General features: G+C 37.3%; 1 protein-coding gene across 11 annotated transcripts in view; it reads right to left on the bottom strand.

The window, feature by feature from the left end:
- Positions 1-19449, bottom strand: part of LOC116273149 (SAFB-like transcription modulator) — a 55760-nt gene that overhangs the window by 4571 nt on the left and 31740 nt on the right. For 3 of the 11 annotated variants that reach the window (XM_031662102.1, XM_031662105.1, XM_031662107.1), the window contains 15 exons: positions 18268-18295; positions 16474-16942; positions 15817-15866; positions 13876-13994; positions 11163-11312; positions 10821-10924; positions 10552-10718; positions 10007-10092; positions 9625-9788; positions 6995-7175; positions 6144-6268; positions 5136-5306; positions 3981-4292; positions 3740-3881; positions 53-213 (listed from right to left, as the gene is read on the bottom strand). In XM_031662102.1, the coding sequence (XP_031517962.1) occupies positions 53-213; positions 3740-3881; positions 3981-4292; positions 5136-5306; positions 6144-6268; positions 6995-7175; positions 9625-9788; positions 10007-10092; positions 10552-10718; positions 10821-10924; positions 11163-11312; positions 13876-13994; positions 15817-15866; positions 16474-16942; positions 18268-18295 (2429 nt within the window). Of the gene's footprint in view, positions 1-52; positions 214-3739; positions 3882-3980; positions 4373-5135; positions 5307-6143; positions 6269-6994; positions 7176-9624; positions 9789-10006; positions 10093-10551; positions 10719-10820; positions 10925-11162; positions 11313-13875; positions 13995-15816; positions 15867-16473; positions 16943-18267; positions 18296-19449 lie in introns of those variants that run through there. The other 8 variants (XM_031662103.1, XM_031662108.1, XM_031662109.1 and 5 more) reach the window with 4 other exon arrangements.

Here is a 19449-nt window from a genome sequence, read left to right as displayed (position 1 = left end):
GTGTTGGTTGTGTGCTGGCAGAAAAAGTCTAAACTGGTTAGTAGTTATTTACCTTGAATGTTGGGTTATCATGCCTGCTCCTGCCCGGCCATCACCCATTCGCCTCGTATCATGATAGCTAGGCCCTTGAGAGGGTGGACCATGCCACTCTTTCCTTGGTCCGCTTGTGTCCCGTCCATGGCGTTCAACCACATGTCGCTCCTCAGGATAGTGCTAAAAGAATAGCATATGAAAAGTCACTTGGGCAGGCGCAGTGGCTCATACCTGTAATCCCAGCACTTTGGGAGGCTGAGGCAGGAGGATCATCTGATGTCAGGAGTTCGAGACCAGCCCGGCTAACATGGTGCAACCCCATTTCTACTAAAAATACAAAAAATTAGCCAGGCATGGTGGCCCACACCTATAATCCCAGCTAGTCAGGAGGCTGAGGCAGGAGAATCACTTGCACACTCCAGGAGGTGGAGGTTGCAGTGACCTGAGATCACGCCATTGCACTCCAGCTTGGGCAACGATAGTGAAAACCCATGTCAAAAAAAAAAAAAAAATCACGACACCCTCAGTCTCGGTCTCATACCAACTTATATTTTTAATGTCAGAAGCAAATTAATAAGATGTCTGAGAAGATAAAAGGATGAGTAGTGCAACAGCATATGGAAAGAGTTTGTATCTATTTTGTAGTGAGAAGCTACTCAGGCTTCAGGGAAGGGTATGGAGGAAATGATTCAATACTTTTTGTTGTTGTTGTTTTGTTTTTTGAGATGGAGTCTCGCTCTGCTGTCAGACTGGAATGCAGTGGTGTGATCTCGGCTCACTGCAACCTCCACCTCCTGGGATGGAGCAATTCTCTTCCTCAGCTTCCCAAGTAGCTGCAACTACAGGCATGTGCCACCGTGCCCAGCTAATTTTTGTATTTTTAGTGGACACGGGGTTTCACCATGTTCGCCAGGATGGTCTTGATCTCTTGACTTTGTGATCCGCCCACCTCAGCCTCCCAAAGTGCTGGGATTACATGTGTGAGCCACCGTACCCAGCCAATTCCTGTTTTTAAAAATAATTTTTGGAGACATGATCAAGTGCTGCCTAGGTTGGAGCAGTTGCTGGTACTGAGGTCTGGAGCAACACTGTTGCTACCATAACTCACTGCAACTGTGAACTCCTAGGCTCCAGCAATTCTCCTGCCTCAGCCTCCTGCCTAGCTGGGACTACAGGGTGCACACCACCATGCCCAGCTAATTTTTTAATTTTCCTATGGAGATGGGGTCTCACTATATTGTCCAAGCTGGTCTCGAACCTCTGGCCTCAAGTAATCCTCCTGCCTTGGCCTCCAAAAGTGCTGGGATTACAGCCATGAGCCACCAGGGCTGGACATTAATTTCTATTTCTACATTTTCTAGCACCCAAGGGCTTTTTGACCCTTGATTATTTCAAATACTTGGATCTTATATTGACTGTAAGAACGCACAGACAGAGATCAAAACCTTAAGACAAGCCACGGCGGGGCCTATGATCAGCCTATCAGGACAACATGCAAACAGCACAGAAAACAGGAGTTGTCAACTTATTTTACATCATACTAGTTAGTGCTATGGCACTTACAAGGTGCTACATCTGTAACTACGGAAAACAGAGTAGCAAACACGAAGAAAGAAACTGTAGAACTAGGGATCTAAGGAAAGAGAAAGCAAGCATTGTGATACTTAGCTTACAGGAAAGAAAGCAGAAGGTACCCACAGAGAGGCTTAGATATAATAGTGGCAGAACAATTTACAGACTAACACTATGAAAAAGAAAATTTTCAAGGGAGGATACAAGATCTCCTCCTCAGGACACATTTTCTAAAAGGACATCTGAATGCAGAGGGCTGGTCTTTGAGACTTTCTTAAATTTTACTGTAAACAAGGCAGACTTATCTGGATTATACACTCAGTCTTAAAAATTCTGTTTAGGGGGTGGGCGTGATGGTTCATGCCTGTCATTCCAGCACTTTGGGAGGCAGACGAGGGTGAATCACCTGAGGTCGGAAGTTTGTAACCAGCCTGGCCAACATGGTGAAACCCCACCTCTACTAAAAATACAAAAATTAGCCAGGGGTGGTGGCGCACATCTGTAGTCCCAGCTACTCGGGAGGCTGAGGAAAAAGAATCGCTTGAACCTGGGAAGCAGAGGTTGCAGTGAGCCGAGATCATGCCACTGCATGTCAGCCTGGGTGACAGAGTGAGACTCCATCTCAAAAACAAATAAACAAACACACTAATATGTATTAAAATACAAAACAAACACCAGCATATAATGGAGACACACACACTGCACAATTCTTTTTGGTATATAATTTATGAAAGTATGTCCTAACTGTGCTACTATCAACCCATGTGCCAGTATTTCATCAGTAGAATACTTTTAAATGAGGCAAAAGGTTTTTGTTCATTTCAGTCTCTAACAGATGAAGATACTTTCCTCTGTCCAGCTCATTAACTTACAAAATATTCAAGTCAATATAAGTGTCACAAGAATAAAAATTTAAATATATGTAACGTTACACTCATCTATCTTTAGGATATGAAGACAAAAAACAGACAAAGCTCTATTTCAATTTTACACTTTAAGCTACTTAAATGAAGCAGGAGAAAAAGATGTATGTGTGTATACATATATATATAAATATATACACATACACACACACACACACACACATATATATTTTTTTTTTTTTGAGACGGAGTCTCGCTCTGTCACCCGGGCTGGAGTACAGTGGCCGGATCTCAGCTCACTGCAAGCTCCGCCTCCCGGGTTCACGCCATTCTCCTGCCTCAGCCTCTCGAGTAGCTGGGACTACAGGCGCCCGCCACCTCGCCCGGCTAGTTTTTTGTATTTTTTTAGTAGAGATGGGGTTTCACTGTGTTAGCCAGGATGGTCTCGAACTCCTGACCTCGTGATCCGCCCCTCTCGGCCTCCCAAAGTGCTGGGATTACAGGCTTGAGCCACCGCGCCCGGCCACACACACACACACACACACACACACACACATATATATATATATTTTTTTTTTCTCCAGACAGGGTCTGGCTCTGTAGCCCAGGCTAGAGTGCAGTGGCGCCATCTTGGCTCACTGCAACCTCCAACTCTTGGGCTCCAGCGATTCTCCTGCCTCAGCCTCCAGAGTAGCTGGGATTACAGGCGCACACCACCACACCCAGCTAATTTTTGTATTTTTAGTAGAGATGGGGTTTCACCATGTTGCCCAGGCTGGTCTCAAACTCCTGAGCTCAGGCAATCTGCCCACCTTGGCCTCCAAAAGTGTTGGGATCACAGGCATAAGCCACCATGCCTGGTCAAGAATATTTTATTAAGAAGGAAAAAGTGAAAAGGAAACACAAATAGAGGTCACAGATTTCAGATCCAGTTTGAAAGCCTCAATTTCTTAAAAAGAAATAAAACCAAAGTTATCATTAGACAGGCTCATTTATCAAATTAACAATTCTTAAATTTCACTAGGAAGTTTAATCAAAATGCAGTATTTCAAGGCTAGTACCTTAACTCTTTGGACTGCTGATGGTCAACTCTGACAGTAAAGTATGAGAAAAATTCAGATTAATTTTAAAAATTAAAATTAAAAATTAATGCCTCTCAATCATTCCAATCTAGCTAGGCCATATCAAAATGTTACTGTATATCCAGAGTAGCTCATGAATCCTCTAAATGTATGTGCGCAGGCTGGAGGCAAGCCTCCCGCAGCATTTACCTGTGATCCACCTCGGTCTGTGATGACTCCTCTGTCTCCCTCTCTGCTCCCGTACCCCGAAGCGCTGCTACGATTCCCAGGGGGAGCACCTCTCACGCTGTGCCCTGATACTTCTCTCCCAGATCGTTCTGGCCTTTCGACTCTGTTAAACAAAACATAAAAACATACATGATCAAAACTTTAATTTTTTTAACCCCAAGGCATGAGACCACTAGGAAAGCATTATGAAGTACACAGCTACCTTGTTTCCCGTTTGTCAGTGGACATACTTCCTTCACTTTTCCAGCTGGTGGGTCTGGAAGGATTGGGCCCTGCCTCTCGAGGATGTCTAGGATGAGTGATATCAGGCCTGTCATGAATAATCACCGTTCTCCTTTCATCTCGCTCCCCTCGAACTTCTCGCCTGTCTGATTCTCTAAGTTCGTTTCTTGGTGGAGGCTCATTTCTTCTGGAGTCACTGAAATTTTTGGGATATCTTTCGAAGCTTGGATCTTCCCTTCGTGCAGTAGGTCGTGCTTTTTTCCCCTCACTTTGACCAACAAAGCGATCCCGCCTATTGATTAGAAACAAAGAATATAGGTCCAAGAAGTGCTTACTTGAGTGCTTAATTCTTCTTAACTTTGTCTGCATAACCTATAATGATGAAACCAAAAAATGAACTTAAGGCAAAGCCATGGAAAAAAGCTAGTCATTGATTATTACAACTCATTTTCTTTCAAACTGAACTAAGTGTCTAGCCTAAGGTTGGTTTTCTTAGTGTTCAGGAGAAATGATACCAAACACTCAAAGTTGCTACCAAGCTGAAGAATGTTTTACTGTTCTTAACAGTTGAGGCACATCCAAAGCGATCAGTGCTCCCACAGTTTTAAAGATAAGAAGAGGCCGGGCGCGGTGGCTCATGCCTGTAATCTCAGCACTTTGGAAGGCCGAGGTGGGTGGATCACTTGAGGCCAGAAGTGCTAGACCAGCCTGGCCAACATGGCAAAACCCCATCTCTACTAAAAATACAAAAATTAGCCGGGCATGGTGGTGGTGCATGTCTATAATCTCAGCTACTTGGGAGGCTGAGGCACAAGAATCATTTGAACCCAGGAGGCAGAGGTTACAGTACGCCAAGATTGCACCACTGTGTTCCAGCCTGGGAGACAGGTGGGACCCTGTCTCAAAAAAATAAAAATAAAATAAAGATAAGAAGATAAAGCCAACCCACTTAATGGTGTTCTAGTTAATTAGTTTGGAATACTGAATCACATTCCCATTAACAGAAACAAAAACCATATAATTTGTTCTGAGCATTCAGTTCTGACCTGGTACTTCTTAATGAAGATTTTAGGAGAAACAGAGTTATCACTAGCAAGGCTCATAAAATAAATGTAACAATTTTCAACATATCTACCTTTCAAAAGAGGAAGACTGTACTGCTGAACTCTCAGGAAACCTGCCCCTCTCTCGGTGATCAAAGTCATTAAATCTGTTCTGTTGACGAGAGTAGTCAGATCCATGGCCAAATCGTGCATCTGTATCTAGAGACAACTTTTTATTCTCGCTCCAGTAAGGATCATCTCGCCTTGAAGAGAAATATTTGCTCATTTACATAAATTAGTTCTACAGTAATCAAACGACATTTACTTGGAGTCATACATACCACATGTTAGAACTGTGGACACAACAGGGCTAATAAACTCAAGACATAACACACTCAGGAGTACAAACTAGCAAAGACTTAATTGTTGAATTACGTAAAGTCAAATAGTGTGAGAGGAATTTAACGGGAGAGAAAAATAGTTGAAAAACTGCATGTCTTATAATTATTAAATGGAAAAGACAAATAAAATACTTGAAACCACTTTATAATAAAATTCTAACCAGCAGTTCACAACCTCTTCAGTTATCCTTAACTTTGGAAACATTAGAGTGGCAAGTCAGAAGCACAGTTCATTCATTCCACCTATTTCTCTACACAATCAACTCATTTTAATAGAATTTATGTTAAGAAAATTAAATGGGCATACTTATATTTTTAAATCTATATGAAGTATGAATCCAAGCACACAACAGAATGTATCTTTCAATCTCAAGTTTATGACTTCCATTTCTATACTATCTGCACTACCTTTTTAAGAATGTTCAAAATCTGTTTAATTATTATTGAATCCTACTACGACAATGTATTTCCAGTCATAATGAAAAACGTTTGGCATCAGAAAGGTAGACAGGGAAAGAAATGCAGACTGTTCCCACTTGCCAGTGCACTGGGTCTACCCCAGTACTGTAATCCTTCCCATCCCTGTTGATCATGACTTTTATTTCAGTGATGGGAATCTATACTTTCTAATTCTCTAGTCTTAGCCCAAAGGGAATAAAACAGCAAGTGTAACTGTTAAGGAATAAAGTGAGTAACTACCTATGATCTACATCACGTGGGCGTTTCAAGGAATTCCTTTTTTCTTGTTCGTAACGAAGTTGCTGTTGTTGCCTTCTGAGTTCCTCTCTTTCTCGAGCAATCCGTTCAGCTTCCTTACGACGTTCCTTCAGACAACACAGAAGGAAGAACCAACCAAGGCAAAATGAAAACATAAGATAAGTATACATGCAACCTTGTTTTAATCCTGTCGCTAAGAAACCATCATAAGCAAAGACCAGGCAAAACACAAACCTATGACACCTAAATTTGATTTCAATAATCTAGGCTATAGCTATTGTTCTGCAACATTAAAAATAACAAGGACTGGGTGGTGAAAGTTGGCAAGTATTTGGGAAGGTCAAGTTTAGTTTAATCATTCAACTAAAATAAAAGCACCTAAAGGGAATTAGAAATAGCGTTCTTAATATGTATGGAGACTAAGTGCCTTAAAACCCTGAGGTGCAATTCTGCAAAGAGAGGCATTATTTCCTTCCAGCCTTGGGAAATCATTCCCACTATAATATGTAAGGAAATCATTATTATTTTCTAAGACTGGGATAGTGACAGAGCCTGGATTACAACTACTCTGGACTCATAGTCCTATGCTCAGACTATTAGGCTGCCATGATATTGCAGAGCTAGAATTATTACCAGTTATCTAGAACAAAGTCACTACTAACTGTATTTTTAACTAGTACCTAATTCACTGTTATCTTTCAGGGACACTTAAAAGCTCATTAGCTAAACTCATTCTATAGACGCTTTACAACAAGTAAAGCAAATTTTAGGGCTAAAATCACAGAGTTTGAAAAAGGTGAGTTATTTAAGATGAAAAGATTTTCTGACTGCACCTGTTCAATACGAATGCGTTCCCTTTCCAAGCGTTCGCGTTCCATTCTCTCTCTCTCTAGTTTTTGCCTTTCAATTTCTAGGCGCTCTCTCTCTCTCTGTAAGCGTTCCCGTTCTTCCCGTTCACGAATTATTCTAATGCGTTCTCGCTCTCGACGCTCTCTCTCTGCAATCTCTCTTCGTCTACCAAAAATCAGTATTTAGAAATACTTAAATTATGCTAGCACTGTGTGAAAGAGAATAGCTTTGAATTTGAATTTTTCCTTGAGGTTGGCAATTTAAAATTTCAACTCAATCTAAGTAGTTTTAATGTAATTGGAAAGAGAATTCAAAGTAAAACTTTAAACAGATCCCAATATTTTCACTTATTTATAAATAAGACTGTCAACTGAGCAGCTAAATTTTATAATAGAGTAGTTGCCTCTTAGATGATTCCTGTTTAAATAAAAATCACTATAATAATAGTCCATTAATTAATTGACATTTTAGAAGGATGTAATCTGCATATATAAATTTACAAAACTACAACTTCCAACACCTGTTTTTGATGGGAAAAAGCTCTAATGCCTATTATATATTCTATTGTATCTGCTTAAACAAAGTATATACTTTATTTTGATGATTTGGGATCATAACAATGAACATCAACAATAGCAAATACTACATACAACAAAATGGTGTCTTTAAGGGCTATTTTGGAATGTTTACTATCCTATAATAGATGGCTCCAAGTAATGTGTTTTCTGAGTCAGAGGTAGTTCAACTGTTTGCTGAACTGAATTGTTATTGTATTAGACTTTTAATGTTATTTTCTTACTGTAAGGTAGTCAGTGTCCTTTTCTGCCTATCATTGGCATGTCTTTCTCTAGTAACGCAGTGGTTCTCAATGGGTCAGTACTATTTCTACAGAAATCAATGGGGTATTTTTAATTATCACAATGACCATGGGGCAGATACTAGCATTTAGTGTATGAGGATGAAGGAATCTAAGCATCTTATTGATGCATGGAATAGTGAGGATAGTCGTACACAGTAAGAACCATCCAACACTTCTCATACCTTTCAGATGCCACAATGGACATTCACACCATTAAAAACAACCAAATGCCTTAAGCAAAAATAACATGTGAGTCTAGAACTCAACCCCATTTTTAATAAATACTAAGTTTGTCTGCTTTGATATGATTTATGTATTTTAGAATTTCCAATAATGCAACTCCATATAAATAGAAGGAAAATTATACTTTCTTGAGACTTTTACCAAGAGTTGCTCACCATTTCAGAAATCATGTCATAATGTCAACACTACTTCTGGTATTTACTAACCAATACAACATATCAACTGACATACAATGTCAGTCTGTATCTGGAGCTGTCCCATTCTCAGTGAGTCTAAATAGGGATGCAAACATCTGACTACTTCATTAAGTCATGCCTAAACATTCCTATCTGGAATACATATTTTTATTATAAATTACTTTTATTTCTCCTTTATATTATAGTTAAGCCATTACTTTTATTTTTGGAAATTATTAGTATAGGTTAAGTATGTTACGCATCAGTTTCATTTCAGGAGAGTAAAGGCATTGCAACATTTTTTAATATAAAAGGGATTTTGGTCTCATAGGGTTTGAGAATCACTGGTCTAGTTGCCCCTCAATCCCACTCTCCTCTCAATCTGTTGTCAACTAAATAAACAGGAAGCTAGGCACATTTGGACTTCATCTTAAAAAAGAGAAAATGGGTTCTATGTGCTATATGGATTACTTCCTTTTAGTAAAGTTGTGTGTCAATTATTATGCAGAAATAACCTAAGTTGCTAAAAGTATCTCTGGTAGTTCCCAACACTCTCATGAATGAATAGATGAAATCCCATGATAAGTAACCCCTGGACAAGATAGGTTAACATTTGAAATAATATACTACAAAACACACCCACAAGACTATTTTAAGTGGCATCCAAAAATTGATATACAAAAGTAAACTGACACTCATGATGAACTGTTGAGATATGGCCACTAAAAATGGAAACATCTTGCTTTGTTTATATTTTCCATTTGTTTTAAAGAGAATGCTTGCTTTGGGATACAATCTGAATACCATTAGGCTCACAGGGCAAATCTTCCTTCTCTTAGGCACTAATACAAACAATAAATTTTTGCTAAATTTGTTAAAATGTCAGATTACAGTATTTGAACAGTACAGCTACTCTGAAACTGTCTTATCTCAAATTTTTCCTTTAAAGTCGTGTTTTTTATGGCAGCAGCTTTGGTGTTGAGGAAAGAGCATTGGACTTGGAGTCAGAAGACTTGGGTCTGAGTCCCGACTCTGCCACTTGTTAGCCATGTGGGCATTGGAAGAGTCATTTAGCCTCTCTGGGCCTCCACTTTTTTCAATTGTATAATGGGCATAACTAGCCTTACAGAACTGTTGAGTTGGAGATAACAGATGGAAAGCACTTGGTAAATTGTAAAGTGCTATGCAAACTTAAGAAATCATTAGATGCTACCGTACTTCTTTAAGGTGTTAAACAGTTTTCTGTGGGAATACAATTTCCAGAAATCTGGCTTATAACCAGTGTTAAATATTCACCTATATTTAACGACAGGTATAAAACAGACCCTCTTCCTACCTTCGAAGTTCCATTGCTCGTCGCAGCCTTTCAAAACGAACTAAATGTTCTCTCAACCTTTGTTCCTTCATCTTTTCAAAAGGCAAGATCTCTTTCCTTCTGTAGTCTTTATCTCTTTTTTTATCTAGACTAGCTCTCTCCTTTTCCTTACTTCTCCCATGAATCTATAGAAAAAAATTAGAAGAACACTAGAAATTAAAATATTTTGGGGCTTTATTTTTCAAGTTTAGCAGGTCATTTAAAAAGTTCAAATAACTAGTAACATTTCCTTTTTCTTGGGTTTGCTAGCATGCAAGTATGCAAAGATGGTTACGGAATAACAGAATTATCTTCTTTTGTAAACAGCTGAAGTAGAATACAGCCATCTTGATCAGAGACTTACTTTCTCATATCTTCCTCTTCTTGATGGTCTACAATGATCTCCTTTAGTTTGGTCTAATATTACCATATGTCCTGGACTCTTTGAACCTAAGGGAATAAAATTATATAAAATAAATGTCTAAAAATTATCATTGAAAAAGAAAATACGTATGTAAAAATGCTAACTTCTGATAGTCACACACCAATACAAGAAATAAAAAACCTACTTATTCTACAAGAACTTAAATGCAAAGAGTTTTTTAAACAGTTCAGTCTGCTAACATGAATACTTTCAGTGATACCAAAAGATCCTAATTCAATAGTACTAATCAATGACCATTTTAAGTCAGCCCAGAATAGCAAAGGAGGTTAGCTGGAAGAAAACATTTGTTTGTTTCCCCAGAGTAGAAAAGAAGACAATTACTCCTGCTAGACCTCCTTTCCTACCACAATGACACCTAACAACAAAGCTTACACCTCTGGATTATAATTTCAGGTTTTCCCTTCCATTGTAAAAATTAAGCAGTAGAATGCATTAGAAAGGGATTGAAAAGATATATGGCATACTTATTCGCTTCTTTTCTTCACTTTTTTTAATCGATTCTGATGTTTGGCCACTTGCTCCATTATCATTCTTCTCATCTTTACCTTCTATTTTCTTAGTATCCTTGCTTTCTTTTTTTTCAGATTTCTCAGATGATCTTTTCTCTTCTTTTTTGACAGAGGCTTGTGTCCTGACCATACCACCCCAGACAAAAAAACCAGAATGAGTACTTTATAATGTACCAAAAAAGTCTGTTTATCGAAATAAATAAATAAAAATAATAAATCCTTACTTGCTACTTCTATCACTCATATTTTTTTTATCTCCGGAACTTCTTGAACTACTCTTTTCATCATTTTCTTTCTTCATTTCTTTCTTAGAGGGATCACCTTTTACCTGAAAGGTTTGAACCAGAAAAACAATTTATACATATGGTTACATTTTTGTGATTATAAAAAGTGTGTTAATGGCAGAAAATCTGGAAAAGATAGAAAATTATAAGGAAAGTAAAAACTACAAACACATAAAAATTAAAAATAATTGCAAATTCTACTCCCTGCTACTGTTAACAGCTATGAGTTGAGAACTAGCCATCAAATTCGACTTGCTTGGATAAACAGTTAGGCAGGCTTACTTTTTCAACAGAAATCAGCTGTCCATGCAGCTCAGTGCGATGAAGATGTGCAATGCACCTGGACACCTCTGTGCTTGAAGACATAGTTACAATGCCATAGCATTTTGCCCCAGGACTTCGAGCATTTGTAACTACTTTTGCACTCAGAACCTACAAAATGAGACTGTACTTTAGAGAGTTTTACAATGTTCCAACTACACACACTTCTAGTTCCAACTACACACGCTTCTAAATACATGAAACTTCAAAACGGAAACTATGTATTAATTCAGGGTGTATCTTATTCTGTTTCATATATATATGTATATATTTTTTTGAGACGGAGTCGCACTCTGTCGCCCAGGCTGGAGTACAGTGGTGTGATCTCGGCTAACTGCAACCTCTGCCTTCTGGGTTCAAGCGATTCTCCTCCCTCAGCCTCTCAAATACCTGGGATTACAGGCATGCAACACCACATCCTGCTAATTTTTGTATTTTTAGTACAGACAGGGTTTCGCCACATTGGCCAGCTGGTCTCAAATGCCTGACCTCAGGTGATCGGCCTACCTCGGCCTCCCACAGTGCTGGGATTACAGGCATGAGCCACTGCACCCAGCCTATTTCATATTCTTGTGATCACCATCTACATTACCCATCTTAATAAATATTCAGGGGAACAATTTAAAGTGCCAAAAAGCAATTTAACCTTCTTTTTATATTTATTTCCTCCCCTCAAATATGTAGCCAAAGTAGCCAAAACAATCTCATCAGTGAAGTAATGACACAATTAATAAAAGCAAATAAATTGGATTTGAAACAAAATATCCCTCTCATAGGCCCACCCTGAATGTCTTTAGAGAAAAAGTTTCCAGCATTTTCATGATGAGTGTTGATACTTTTCTATAATGAGTAAAGAACCAATCACATACAAAAAACCAGACTTAAAAATGCACCCCCCGAAAAACACGCTAAAGCTTGAAAGACAACATTTTCAATCTATGTGCTTTTCAAATGTATATGAAAATGACAAATAATTTCAATTCTGTAAGATGGGTAGTTAAGAAAGACAAAGCAGGTATGGATGAGTGAGAAGAAAAGTGAGAGAGAACGATTCAGTGCCGAACAGAGTAAAGACATAAAGCTGCGAACAAGGAAACAGGAAAATCAGGAGTTTTATGGTGTGGGTGGCTGGAACCAACCAACTTTTACCTCAACCCTAGGAAAGGCTGATTTGCCCCACAGACATTTAATTTTTAACTCTATGGGTCTTCCTACCAAATATATGGTATCCGCATATAGTTTTACTACTAATAAATATCAACATTAAAATATTGTTTTCACATCTCTAACAATATATTATTGAAAACAGAAGAAAAAATAACATAGCCTATCACGGGACTACAATTCTCAGCATTCTATTTCTGACACCTACAAGAACCTCCTTTACACTCAGGCAACTCACTAATTAAAGCAGGAAAAATAGCCTCTGAAAATCAAGAGGGCAGGTTTTGATAATATTAACGGCTATTTACCAATAATGGTCACTAATTCAGTAATTTCAGTATTTGAAAGCCTATCATGTGCACATGAAGTACAGTAAATAAGGTCCCTGACCTCAAAGAGCTTACACTGGAGTACATTAACTATGATGTATATGAAAAACTGTAATGTAAGTAGACAGTATTGAGTGCCCTCAGGGATGCAGCTCCCAATTCAAAGCATTCGTTATTAATGGAGTATTCTTTGACTACTCCTTCTCTTCCTTTAGATCTCCCCTTAACTGCCGGAGAAACTTTTCCTGATGAACTAACCACAGTAAAGCCTCGCCCTTTTAACACCTGTGTACTTTTCCTTCGCAGCACTTAAAACAACTTCTGATTAAATTTATATATACGGGCATAGTGCAGTGGTTCACACCTGTAACCCCAGCACTTTGGGAGGCTCAGAAAGGGGTGGATCACCTGAAGCCAGGAGTTTGAGACCAACCTGATCAACATAGTGAAAACCTCATCTCTACTAAAAATACAAAAATTAGCCCAGTGCAGTTGCTCATGCCTGTAATCCCAGTTACTGGGGAGGCTGAGGCATGAGAATAGTTTAAACTTGGGAGGCAGAGGTCACAGTGAGCCCACATCATGCTGCTACACCCCAGCCCTGGGTGACAGAGTAAGACTGTGTCTCAAAAAGAAAAAAAAAAAGTTTATATATAAACTTAATATAGATACATGTTTGTATATAACTTTATATAAGTTTAAACGATTCTAATGCCTATATAATAGCCAATTTTACATTTTTCTCCATTACTGGACTAGAAATCTATAACAAGGATCGTATATGGTTCCCCCCAGCCCCCAATGAATTATATATCCCACTGCCTAATAATAGTCTAAATATAAATATATTTTTTCAAGATGTCCAAATCAGGCTCAGCAATATGCCAGATCCCCAGCTACGTGCTACAAAGTATCATGATGAATAAACTTAGTCTTTGGCTTAAATAGGTTTAAAGTTTGGAATACAAAGATTCCCAAGGCTCAGAGACAGATTAAATGATGAAACACTATTTATCCCTTAACTCTCATCTACCATTACCACAGAATTCAGTAATTCAGTCTATTAACCGTCCTAAGAGATACAACAAATTAGAAGATATTTATGTAATAGTATTTAGAATACAATCCTCATTTCAAATGCAGATACTAGAAAGACGGATAAAAAGGTAAAAAGAATGTACCTTTCCATATTTGCCAAAGAGGTTCTTCAAATCAGCAGCTTTGGTATTAGATGAAAGTCCACTAACCCAGATATTTTTAGTTGAGCTTCCACTGCTACCACTAGTACTACTTGTACTTCCTAGAATAGATTTAATATCAGATGTTTAAGTATCTCAATCAGAATCTTTATACAAAATTAAAAGGGCCACATTCTTTCCAAACTATAATTTTGATAGTATGACATTACTATATAAAAATCCTGTGTTTATTATTATTGAAATCAAACAAGACAACATAACTAGTGAGGGAAAAAAATCTGAATGTATGTACATTTCCTATTGTATGAGTTCTAAGTTGAAGAGGGTAAAAAAATCAATTTGCTGTTCAGTTTTAATAATTTATAGTCTACCACTGCACTGAATAGAGACAACCAGGAAGCAATCACTTAGCAATGAACAGACTGTTTAGTTGCCACATCTGCTGTGGGCTTTAGATCCTTAGAAATTGACATGGAAGAAGAAAAAGTCAGAGTAACGTATACATTTTTCAAGAATTTACATGGTTAATAACAAAGACAAACCAACTGGTACACCTTCATTCCCTATTAGAGAATAGGTAAGACAAAATGGGAATTATATGCAGCTGGATAACTCTAGAGTCAGTAAGAAACAATCTTCTGAAACAACTATAAGATTAAAGATCAGAGATCTCAAAATCCTTTATAACAGGTAAATGATTATATGAATCATTTCTGTACTATGTCACACACGTATTATGGCTTCATACGTATAGAGGCCATATCTTAGGATACAGGCCTAGCCAGTCACCCTTTTCTTCAAATGTGCTGTAATAAAAGGGAAATTTTCATTCACTTGACTTTATCTGGAAAATAATTTTTACTCACTTTAAGAGAAACAGTATACAAGCAATTAAAAGGAACAATTTCTATATTTCACATTAAATGGAGAAAGAGTAAAAATTTTAGATGTTTTAAAAAATTACATGTGTTAACAGTTGTGAAGCTACTTTCAGCGTAGACTCAGAGGGAGAGAAGATAACACATACCTGGCTCAAATATTTTAAATATTAATGGTTGATACTTGATTCTGTTCTTACAAAGGGTATTCATCAAGGACCTTATGAAATGTTAACTCAATGTTTGTGTATCATTTTTGTTACCAGTAACATTTGGGCCCAGATATGTTACTAATTACAGAAAAAAATTTTTTTTTTCCTTAAAAGACCAATTGGCTTAAAATAAACTATAGAAGATGCATACAATTCTCCTTTACACATTTAGGAGGTATTTAAAAGCTTTGTAGTACCTGAATGTTTTATTTTCCCTTAAAATCCTCTTGTAGAAAGTAAGTATTTTTCAAGTAAACACAGCACATGTACAAGATGAAACTATAGCTCATGGGCATGAGATTTCTCAGTATCAGAAAGCAACTTGATATTGCACTTTGAAACTTACAAGAATTGAAAAAAAAGAAAAACGAACACTAGACTCCACAAATACACACAAGTATTATTTAATTAGCTAAGATATACTATTCAAAATAGTACCAGAAAGTATAATCTGTGAACAGGGAAAAGGTTGTGGTGATATACAGTAGTTATAAATGAGTTAACAAAAGATAAAATAGTTCTGAAATTATAATGTAAGAAAATATCTATTAATATCCAACACAGTCCCTTGGAACACACCAGATAAGTGTTCCCTAGCCAATGGGTTTTTAACATACCCAATACCAGTTTACAAAGTAAGTAAACAGTAACACATCAATCAGTTTCCTATAATCTATATAATTCTACAGTTTACATAAAGACCATCTCAAGTTCCTAGCCTGTCAATAAAATTTTTAAGGACTAAATGTCAAAGAAAACACCACACAACTACTACTTTTTAATGAAAATATGCAATGTCAACACTGAAATAAATAGGGAAAAAAACCCTTTACCTTTGTCATCTTTAGATGATGTCTTGCTGTCTTTAGATTCCTTTGAAGAGCTAAAGAGGCAAATCACCAGAAGAAAATTGAAAACAAAAACAAAAACAAACCCAAAATAGAACAGCTTGATATTCACTATATTTCAAACTAGTGCTATTCATACAAATTAACAATTCCAAAGGCCTAGATTAGGTTATTTGAACAAATGACTCCCTGAGGATTCTTGCACTGATTTTCCCCAAGATGCCTGAAGATCTAGATTTTCTGACAATTCTATTCAGTGGAAATATGGCCATCTTCTCCAGATTTCAGGACTGGGACTTGACTTCATTTTGTGTTCTTAGAACTGATAGTTGTTCATTAACCATCATCACAAGGATTTTAAAAAATAAAACACAAAAATTGTCAATTTGAAAAAAAAAAACAAAAAACAACAAAAAAACCAAATATATGCTGACATTCGACAATGCAATCAGTAGAACACACTGCATTATTATGAAGATCTTGAAAATTTTTAAAAGTAACTTATGACGGTCAAAAATATTATAGGCAGGATCATAAGACACTAATTACTGTACATGTTCTTGAAGCCACCCCCTTAATGTAGAGTGATCTTATTGAATGCTGGAATTCAGTATCGTAAAGAACTGACATAGAAAAACAAACCTCTTTGCTTGACCAGAGGCCCCAGTAGACGAGGGCCCTTTCTTCAAAGTATCCTTTTCTTTGTCTCCAGATTCTGCTTTCTTAGAACTTTCTCTGGCTTCCTTCTCGACAGGGTCACCCTTCACGCAGTCTTCCTTCTTACCATCTTTATGGTTCGCATTCATCTCATAATCCTTGCTTTCCTTCTCCGGGCTCTGTGCAATGGCGTCCTGCCCATCTTTTGGCTTACTTGCTTCAGAATCTGTAATTTTCACATTTTTACCTGTTTCTAGGAGGTCATCACCATCAAAATCCAGAGTGATGGCATCTTCAGCCTGGATTGTGACCGAGATGTTGTCATCCTCAGCTTCTTTCACAGTCGTATGAGCTTCCATCTCTTCATGAGCTGTGTGATCAGCCTCAGCTAGGCTCCCTTCTGAAGGAAGAGGTTTAGATACTTCTTGTGTACCATCACCAGAACCTGCTATATCTAAGAGGATTTAACAGGAATAAATATGGCAAAACAAGAAGTTTAAACAATTTCATATTCATAAGCTAGAATAGGACCTAGAAAATATAAAGCCAGTTATTAGCACTGATGGAAGGTTAGGAGGAAAAAAAAAAAAAAAACACAAGGGTATTAACTAACATAAACCATCCTTTACCCAGGATCACTTATTCTTCATGGAAAAAATGATCTCTACATACAAACACCAAACAACAACAGTGAGAAAATGGTTCCATCCTGAAGATACCAGCTCTTCATTTCTGGTTATAAGTTAATGGCATATGGAAGATTTTGTTCCTCCAAGGGACAGTGACAAAAGTGCAGATTGTTGTTCAATGCTCGAATTATCCTGGGATTGAACCCTAGTGACCTTCAGAACTCCCATGGTGACTTCTTGACAGGTCACAGTCTGAGGATATCAATCAGTCTTCACAGTATTTCAGGGCCCCATCTTTTCCACTCTTCAATGCTTGAGTAGTCCAGATTCGTATGGAAAACTGGTACAGAAGGCTCCAAAGATGCTCCTGCTCCGTAACGTTCAGGAAATTGGTTATTTCCAGTCTTCATCCTGTCCAGTCAGTCTGCAATTACCATTTTCAAAGATGTCTTGCATTCCCCCAAAACAGAAAGGCTTCGGGCATGTGACATTTTCAGTCAGTAGCTTTACTTCGTCATTGCTTCTAGGCTTTTTATTTGCCTTGCTTAACCCTGCTCCATGTCCTTTCTAGTCCAAAGTAGGATCCTTTGACTTCTGTCCAAGGACTCTTCCATAACCTCCTACTGACCACATGTATTACTACTGTTGCCCCTGTAATTGTATTGAATGAGACAGCTCGTCTGAACTAAAATTGTCAGATGACCGTATGGAAGTTTCTCTAAGCAGCAAACACAAAGTCAGTCTCCTGGTCATTCATCATGTTTAGGACTAGTTGTAAAATTCACTGTGAGTTATGCACTCGGACTCCAATAAGCACACATGAGTTACTGCAGTGTCAGTCTTAAGAATTTAATCAACTTACCGTATACCAGAAGTTATTTTAAAAACAAAAATTGGATTAAATAAAAAATAGCATTGCTCACTACAGTAACTGATATGTACTATTAAGTTGGAATATATCTTTAGTGTTCAAAAGAAAATTAAAACCAATTGGAAAATAAAATCAAGATGCTAACTTAATTCACTAAAAGATTTGAAAATAAACTAATTTCAAAAATAAGATTTCAAATAAGGAGTGCTTTATTTTCACATAATTTACTGTTTTTCTAAATTTTAGCAATTTTTAAACTCTATTCAGCATCAAACATACCTTTCTCATTTTCTTCTTCCTCACCATCCTGAAATTCAAAGAATAATCAAATGTAAAATGAATTCACATAAAACTAGATTTTAGTAATAGTACAAAATCAGCCAAGTGAAATTTGGTGGATAGCTTCATATTATTATGTAGGGATACCTAACACTAACAAATAAATAGGCTATTCCAATCAAAACCAGAGTCCATGTAGAGAGAGATGTGGCACAAGTCTGGGACATCTTAGAAAACAGGTATATCTATCAATGGGTAGATCAATAACAAACTGGATTAATTTTGGTATTCAAAACTACTTTATATAATCCAATTCTTCCTCATATCAAAGAGCTGTCAATAAGAAGACTGACCTGATGATGTGTTTTATGTTACTCAGTTCACAGGTACTCCTAGCTAAGATATACTATTTAAAATAGTACCAGAAAGTATAACCTGTAGACGTAACTTTCAAGTGCTTGGATACACAGTAATGAACAAATCAAACAAACAACACTCCCCTTTAAGTATATCATACATTAGAAGAACAGTTACTAAGTCAGTTTCAAATTATTCATTCTTTTAATGTGTTAAAAGTGAGTTCATATCAACCACTGCACTCCAGCCTGGGTGACAGTAAATCCCTGTCTCAAAAAAAGAGTTCATATTTGTCATACATATACTGATGGCCAAGCCAATTTTAAAATGGTATTTGTGCTATAGGGAATTAAAACAAGTAACCCACACATTTTTAAAACATGATTTTAATTTTAAAATATTTGACAGCTTCACTAAAATTAAAATTGAGAATGTGCTAGCTTAAAAACAGAAGTGTCATAAAGGGGAGAAGCTTAATTTGCTCTACCAAGCAAATAATGCAAACATCACTGAAGTAATCAGAGCAACAGAGAACCAACATTTTCCCAAACATAAGACTATAAAGAATAAAGTAATATGCATTCTAATCTCAATAACTGAAAAAATTAAATAATCATTTTACTTTTTAGAGACAAGTCTTGCTATTGATGCTCAGGTGGTCTCGAACTCCTGGCCTCAAGCTGATTCTCCCACCTTATCCTCCCGAGTAGCTGGGATTACAGGTGCAAACGACTACGCTTGGCTTAACAAATGTTTTGATTTTTTTTTTTTTTTAACAGCTTCTTACTCTGTTGTCCAGGCTAGAGTGTGGCAGCATGATCATAG

This window comes from Papio anubis, unplaced genomic scaffold (assembly GCF_008728515.1).
Source record: "Papio anubis isolate 15944 unplaced genomic scaffold, Panubis1.0 scaffold397, whole genome shotgun sequence".
Taxonomy (NCBI): Eukaryota; Metazoa; Chordata; class Mammalia; order Primates; family Cercopithecidae; genus Papio; species Papio anubis.
Note: the sequence above shows the minus strand (reverse complement) of the source record. Positions and strands in the feature narration are given on the sequence as shown.